General features: G+C 66.7%; 1 protein-coding gene across 1 annotated transcript; it reads right to left on the reverse strand.

The window, feature by feature from the left end:
• Positions 1–16: 16 nt before the first annotated feature.
• PDK2 (pyruvate dehydrogenase kinase 2) lies at positions 17–6,323 on the reverse strand. The gene is made up of 11 exons (XM_036398813.2): positions 6,171–6,323; positions 5,035–5,176; positions 4,104–4,175; positions 3,704–3,888; positions 3,087–3,176; positions 2,742–2,819; positions 2,192–2,268; positions 2,016–2,114; positions 1,423–1,530; positions 774–887; positions 17–701 (listed from the first exon to the last, which is right to left on the reverse strand). Exons 1-11 carry the CDS (start codon positions 6,286–6,288, stop codon positions 561–563), a joined length of 1,224 nt encoding a protein of 407 aa, XP_036254706.1. The 5' UTR covers positions 6,289–6,323; the 3' UTR covers positions 17–560.
• Between the last annotated feature and the right edge of the window lie 1,721 nt (positions 6,324–8,044).

Here is an 8,044-nt window from a genome sequence, read left to right on the forward strand (position 1 = left end):
CAAACCACCACAGGGGTTCAGTCAACATCCAATTTATTGACAGTGGGGAGGGGTCTGGGGAGGAATTTGGGGAATGGGAGGGGGGGCTTGAACAGGTCACAGCAAGTGGGGGGGGTGGGGACAGCTCAGTAGTGCAATAACAGAGGGGGAGCAGGGACAGGAACGTGGGGAGGGAGGGAGGGAGGGAGGGAGGGAGGGAGGGAGGGAGGGAGGGAGGGAGGGAGGGGGGCTCAGGTCCCCCCAACCCCATCAGGGCTGTGGGTGCAGGGAAGTGCTGCTGGTCCTACTGGGACAGGACCAGTCCCTTGCTGGGATGGGGGCACCCCTGGGGCGGCTGGGAGCTTTGGGGGGGGGCAATGAGGGAACAACAGGCGCTGCTCCAACCCCCCCAGCTCCGTCCCTAAGTGCCACCAAGGCGGGGACACCAGGACACGCCCACGTCCCACACTTCCCGAGAAGAGCTCAAAGAGCCGGGATCCCAATCACCCCCGGGGGCGCTCGGGGACCCCTCGTGGGTGCGGCTGAGGGGTCCCGGTGGCCGGGGGGAGCCCGGGGGGGGCTCAGGGCACGCGGTAGGTGGAGGTGTTCTTGGGCTCGGTGCTGGGCACGCACCAGTCCCCGGCCTCCTGGCTGGCCTGGTAGTGCCGCCACGCCGACTTGTTGTACACGGGCAGCCGCTCCACCGAGTCCGTGGACAGCGCCTGGGGGGCACGGGGGGGCTCAGCGAGGGTCCCCAGCCCCTCCCCGGGGTCAATCTGGGGACAGGCACCCACCTTCAGGTAGATGACGGCGTCGGTGCCAAAGCCCTCCATGGAGAAGAGCTGCAGGTCCCCCTGGAAGTACTTGGCGTAGAGGCGGGAGATGGGCAGCCCGTAGCCAAAGCCGGCCTGGGGGGGCAGGGAATTGGGGTGGGGGGTCCCAGGGTTGGGGGAGCACCCCCAGGGCATCCCCAGGGCACGCCAGGAGTGTCCCTGGCACTGCCAGTGGGCATGGTGGCACTGTCAAAGGGGTCCAGAATGGCCACAGGGGGACCCTGCCACCCCCATGCCGCCATAAAGGGTCCCCATGCCACCCCAAAGTGTCTGCATTCCACCCCAAAGTGTCCCCATGACACTCCAAAGGATCCCACTGTCACCCCTAAGTGTCCCCATGCCACCCTAAAGGCTCCCCCTGCCACCCCCAAGGTTCCCCACATCACATCCAGGCCAACTGAAGCATCCCCACGACACTTCCAAGCCATCCACCAAATGTCCCCAAAAGGTGCCAGGCCAAGCCCAAACTCCCAGTGCCACCCCAGCCTACCCCAATCACCCCCAAAACACTCCCAGGCCACTCCAGCCCCCCTCAAACGCCCCCAACCCCCCTGAGCTGCAGCCCCCCCCTCCCCACGCAGCCCCCTGCCCCTGGGGGGGGGTCACGTACCAGGGGGGCCCCCCCAGAGCCCAGCTGGGGGGTGGGGGCTGTCGAGTACATGTAGCTGAAGAGCCGCTCGATCTTCCTCAGGGGCACCCCCATGCCCCTGTCACTCATCTGGGGACACCACAGCGGGTGACAACCCCGTCCCTGCGCCCCCTCCCCACACCCCGCAGCCCCCAGGGTGGGCTGGGGTCCCTCCCCAGGGTGGACAGGTCCCCAAACCCCTCAGGGTGGGTTGGGGTCCCTCACTCTGATGGACAAGTCCCCAAACCCTTCAGGACAGGGTTGGGGTCCCTCACCCACATGGACAGGTCCCCAAACCCCTCAGGACAGGGCTGGGGTCCCTCACTTGGATGGACAGGTCCCCAAACCCCTCAGGACAGGGCTGGGGTCCCTCACTCTGATGGACAGGTCCCCAAACCCCTCAGGACAGGGCTGGGGTCCCTCACCCGGATGGACAGGTCCCCAAACCCCTCAGGACAGGGCTGGGGTCCCTCACCCGGATGGACAGGTCCCCAAACCCCTCAGGACAGGGTTGGGGTCCCTCACTCTGATGGACAGGTCCCCAAACCCTTCAGGACAGGGCTGGGGTCCCTCACCCGGATGGACAGGTCCTCCTGGCCCAGGGCCACCATCACCCTGATGGCCGGCAGCTGGGGGCTGTTCTCGTGGCTCTCCACCGTGGCTCTCATGGCATTCTGGGGACACAGAGCCCCGGGGAGGGGTCAGGAGGTCCCCCAGAGCCCCCCCAGACCCCCCCAAAGGGCTGGGCTACCTTGAAGAGCTCGAAGAGCATGTGGTACAGGTGGGACGGGACGTAGACGATGCTCACGGGCTGCTCCGCGTTGCAGGCTGGGCAGGGGGGACACTGGGATTGGTGGGGACAATCCTGACCCCAAAGCTGCCCCAGCACTAAATGGGTCACCCAAGAACCCCCCACCACAGGGACCCCCAAACCTAGAGAAGCCAAGGATGCCCCAACCCTAAAGGAGCTGAGAACCCCCTGGAATAGGGACCCTCAACCCAGAACAAGCCACACAGAAACCCCCTGCCCCAGGGTCCCCAGCCCTAAAGGAGCCACCTGAGAACCCCCAACACCAAGGGAGCCACCTGAGAATGCCCAACCCCAAAGGAGGCACCTGAGAATGCCCAACCCCAAAGGAGGCACCTGAGAACCCCCAACCCCAAAGGAGCCACCTGAGAATTCCCAACCCCAAAGGAGGCACCTGAGAACCCCCAACCCCAAAGGAGGCACCCATGATCCCCCTGCCCAGGCCCCCATTGTCCCTTCAGCCCCTGTCACCTCACTGCCACTGTCCCCTCACCGTTGACCTCCTCGATCTCCAGCTCGGGTGAGGCCATGTAGTATTTGTCACACAGCAGCTTGGCCATGTTGTAGGCATCTGGCAAAGATGGGGACAGAGGGCTCAGCGCCCCCAGGACCAAGAGGGGCAGCCTTTGGGGTCCCCCCACCCCCAAACATTCCCCATTCCCGGGACATTCTCGGGGTGTCCTGCAGCGACTGCACAGCTCAGGGGACAGTGTGGCTGAGGTCACCCCAAACCTGTGACATGAGTGGTGCCAGGGGGGGCGTTCAAGCAGCCCCCACCCCCCAAACTGCCCCCAGATGCTGTGGGGTGGGACCCCAGACCCCCCCAGACCCCACCAACCTCTCACCACGTTGGCCACGTTGCAGTGGGGGTCGATGCTCCCGATGTGTTTGGGGTGCGCGGGGTTGGTGCTGCCATCGAAGAGCAGGGCTGGGGAGGGGACAACGAGCTGGGGTCACCCCAGGGACACCCCCAGGGCACCCCGGGGCTGTGGGGGGAAACATTTGACACCAGGGAGATGCCCAAGACAGGATCCCTGCGGTTGGTGGGGACATTTTGGGGACGCCCAGTGATGATGGGGGCTCTCAGGACAGACTCCTGGGGTTAGGAGGGGATCCTTGGGGCAGGGAGAACCTTGGGGAGAGAGACTTTGGGGAGCTCTCTGGGGCTGGGAGGACCCTCAGGACAGACCCCTGCAGATGGGGGGGACACCCAGTGATGATGGGGACCCTCAGGACAGACCCCTGGGGCTGGGAGGACCCTCAGGACAGACCCCTGGGGATGGGGGAACACTCTGGGGACACCCAGTGATGATGGGGACACTCAGAACAGACCCCTGGCGCTGGGAGGACCCTCAGGACAGACCCCTGGGGACACTCTGGGGGGTCCTGGGGACACCCCAGTTCTGGGGGCCAGCCAGGACCCCCCCCGGGGCGGGCAGGCCCCCAGCCCCTCACTGTGCTGGTTGATGAGCATGCGGATGGAGATGCGGCTCAGGTAGAAGCGGTCCAGGAAGTACTGGATGTTCTGGTTGGACACGGGGTCATCCCCGTACGTCTCCTTGTACTCGATCACCCCCTGTGCCATGGTGGGGACAACGTCGTTGTGCCGGTTCCGGATTGTCACCAGCGCGTTGGTGAACCTGGGGACGGGGACAGGGCCGGCGCTGGGGACACCCGCTCCGGGCACAGCCCCGATCCAGGCCGGGATTCCCCAAGAGCCGGGGGTGCTGGAAAACCCGGAGTGGCTCCAGTGGCACCGGAGTGGGGGCGCTTCGGGATGGCCCTGGGTGACACCAGCGCGGCTCTGGGAGGAGGTGACACCCCGGGAATGGGGACAACGACACTCCTGACTCACTGTCCCAGCGTGGCTTGGTCCTCGGGGTCCCTGTCGTGGAATTCCATGATGTCCAGCAGGCTCTGCACATACCTGGGGGGACACCCACAGCTGGCACCCCCAAACTGAGAGGACAGCCCCTGTGACACCACACAGGGCCAGGGGGCAGCACCCCTCAGCCCAGGCCCCCCACCCCAAAATCTGCTGCACCAGGGGTCACTGTCCCACCATACTGCTGGCACCTGGGGACAGCTGGGGACAGGGCCCCTTTGATGGGGTTGGGGCTGTGATGGGGGTGGCACGGCCAGACCCCCTGGCACGGCCTGACCCCTTGGCACGGCCAGATCCCGCTGGCAGCGGCCCAGGACACTGGACAAACAACGTGTCACGTGGTGGCCAAGAGAAGTGTCACACTGCTGGCACTGCCACGGGGACATGGCACTTAAAGGGACACTCAGAGCACCCAGGACAGGGACATCCTGTGGCCCCTTCAGGGAGCAGGTGACACTGGTGTCCCCCCCGCTGGCTGGGGACAGCCCGCTGGCACAGGAGTGTCCCTAAAGGACCTGCAGCCCGTGTCACCCAAGGGGTGGCACCAGCTTGGGAGTGCCCTGCCTGTCACCCCTCCCTGTGTGCCCCCCGTGCCAGCAGGGGAGGACAGCTGGTGACAGCTGTGGGACACAAGGCGAGGTGACAACAGAACTCCCTGGGCGGTGACAGGAGCCACGGTGGCAACAGGAGCTGTGCAGGGGACCCAGGAGGGTGACAATAAAGGGACTCCAGTGGCAGTGAGACCCCAGGTGAGTGGAGGGACCTGTGGCAGTGGGACCCCAGGTGAGCGGCACTGGTGGCACCCCCAGCAGCAGGTCCCAGTGCCAGCTGCCCAGGAGCAGGGCTGGCAGTGCCATCAGCCCCGTGGCACTGTCCCCGCGTTCCCAGGGGCCACACTGACCAGCTCTGCACCAGCTGCACGGAGGGCGTGCGCAGCACCCGGTCCGGGAGCAGGTTGATCTCCTTCATGATGTTGGAGAGGCGCACGGGCAGCTCCTGGCGCAGGAAGGCAAATGAGGTCTTCTCACAGGCATTGCTGGAGCCTGGGGACACACAGGGACATGGAGGGACACGGGTGAGCCCCCCAGAGCCACCCCTCTGGCAGCAGGGACAGGGGACAGCGGCAGGTCCTGCTTGGCTGGAGAAGGCGTGAGGGCTGGGGGACACCGCGGGGGACAGGGAGGGCTGAGGGGAGGACAGAGCTCAGCCCACTGGGTGGGGCACCCAGAACAGCCCAAACTGGGGCTGGGAGACCCCCGAGTGCAGCTGGGAGGGGAGAAGGAGCTGGGCCAGCAGCAGAACCCAGAGCAGGCCCAGGGGTCCCCAGCCAGGAGCTGTGCAGGGGGGGCACAGCTGACCCCAAAGGCCTGGAGGAGCAGATCCCTGGGGACAAGGGACACTGGGATGGGGCTGGGGGGACCCAGGGTGCAGCCCCCAGCCCCTGTCTGGGGAGCAGGGGACAAGAGAGGGCCAGGCTGGGTGGCAGCCATGGGGGGACATCCCCATCCCTGGGGACATTGGGGGGTCCCAGCTGCCCACCTGGGGGGGCCAGGCTGGTGCAGGGCCGGGGGTCCCTCACAGGGGGGGTGTCAGGATGTGCCCCCAGTGAGGGGGTCTGGGGGGCAGAGGGGACACCCCCAAAAGTGGCCTATGAGGAAACCACGTTCCGACCCCACTTATTCACCCGGGGGGTGCTGTTAAATCCCCTCACCCCAACAACAACGGAATCTTTGGGGGGTCAGGGTTACCCACAGACCCACTGAGGGGGCAGAGCCCCCAGATTTACGGGGTGGGGAGGGGAAAAACTCCCTGAGGAGGGGGACAGGAATTCCCGGGGGGGTGTGGGAAGGAATTCCCGGGAGGAGGGGCAGGAATTCCCAGGGGAAGGGGGGGCAGGAATTCCCAGGAAGGGGTCGGGAATTCCCGGGGGTGTGCGTGGAGCTCCCTCCCCCGAGCACCGCCCCCACACCGGGGGTCCCCGTGCCGGAGCAGGGTGGGGGTCCCGGGGCTGGGCCGTGGGGGGTTTCCTTTATTTACCGAAGTCCAGAAACTGCTTCATGGAGAGCGGCGACGGCGAGAACTTGCTGAAGTGCTCGATGTAGGTGGGGACGCCGGCCAGCGCCGCGCGCTTCCCGAGGCACCGCAGCAGCCGCATGGCCCCGCTGTCCCCTCCGTGTCCCCTCGGTGCCCCCTCAGGGTCCCCTCAGGGTCCCCTCAGCGCCCCCCGAGCCCCCGGGCCCGGCCGCGGCCCCGCCCCCGCCGCGCCGCGCGCAAACAACACACCCGCCGTCAATCAACCAACCGCAGCCAATCATCGCTCGTTATACAGCAAACCCCACCCCTCCCCGTGCCAATCCAGCTTCACTGCTGGCCACGCCCCGCTGTCAATCACCGAGAGCCACGCCTCTCGCGGAAGTTATGCTGCCCGCCCCCCTGTCAATCACCGAGAGCCACGCCCCCAGTGGAGTTAATGCTGCCCGCCCCGCTGTCAGTCGCAGCGAGCCACGCCTCTCGCGGAAGTTATGCTGCCCGCCCCCCTGTCAATCACTGAGAGCCACGCCCCCAGTGGAGTTAATGATGCCCGCTCCTCTGTCAATCACCGCGAGCCACGCCCTTCAGGGAAGTTAATGCTGCCCGCCCCACTGTCAATCACTGAAAGCCACACCCCAGTGGAGTTAATGCTGCCCGCCCCACTGTCAATCACTGAGAGCCACGCCCCGCAGTGGCGTTAATGCTGCCCGCCCCGCTGTCAATCACTGCTCGCCTCGCGGCCAATCAGCGCTCGCTCTTTCAGCCCCGCCCCTCCCGGGCTAACCCCGCCCCTCGCTGACGCACCGGCGCTAATTTGCATAACCGGGGCTCCCATCAGCCCCTCGGCGGTCCCAGACCCCATCCTGGGGTGTTTTGAGACTTTCACGAAGGTTTCGGGGGGCTCTGAGCCCACCCCAATCCCAGCATTACCCCCCCCATCACCCCCTGCGCTCCGGGTACATCATCCCCCCACCATCCTCTTTTTGCCCCAAAAGCCCCAAAATCCCAGCCCACATCTCCTTATCCCGGCATCCACGGCACGGAGGGGACACGAGGTTACAAATCCCAGAGCGAGCCTTTATTGGGCCCCGGCGAGGAAGGGAGGGGGGGTTTGGGGGCCGGCTGGGGGCTGGGGGTGCGGGACCCCCTCCCCAGCCGCCCTCGGTACCGACCGGACGCCGGGACTCGACACCGAAACACCGAAACACGGAATAATTTAACCCCGCGGGGCGGGACAGCGACCCCCGGGGCGGGGATGGGATGGGGGGGACACGGCCTGAAGCGCTGCACCCCCCTCCCAAAGGCAAAGCTGCGCCAACAGCAGGAGGGGTCTGGGGTCGGGAGGGGAAGGGAGACCCCCATAGATTTTGAAGGGGGAGACCCCCATGGGGTTTGGGATGAGGGGGGGGGTACAGGAGGCAGTGAGCTCCCCCAGCCCCCCCGGGGAAAGCAGAGGGGTCCCGCACCCATTGCTGAGGGGAAGGGGGCGAGCGTGTCCCGGTCTGCAGGGACGTGTCCCCAGGGGCCGGGAGGTGTCCCAGGGAGGCTGGGGACAAAGGAACAGGGACAGGGAGGTAGCGAGCGGAGTGTCTGCGAGGCAGGGGGAAGGCACTCGGTGAGGCCAGCAGCACTTCGGGAAGAGCGGGGGAGGGGGGGGCACATTTGGGGGGTCGCCCCCACAAGCGTGCAAGGCACGAGCGTGCAAGAGCCCCCCGGGAGAGCCGGGAGGGGCTGCGGGAACCCCCCCGGGAGAGCCGGGAAGGGCTGCGGGAGCCGCCCGGGAGAACCGGGAGAGGCTGCGGGAATCCCACGGGAGAATCGGAGCCCCCCGGGAGAGCCGGGAAGGGCTGCGGGAGCCGCCCGGGAGAACCGGAGCCCCC

Source organism: Molothrus ater, chromosome 27 (genome assembly GCF_012460135.2).
Source record: "Molothrus ater isolate BHLD 08-10-18 breed brown headed cowbird chromosome 27, BPBGC_Mater_1.1, whole genome shotgun sequence".
Lineage (NCBI taxonomy): Eukaryota > Metazoa > Chordata > Aves > Passeriformes > Icteridae > Molothrus > Molothrus ater.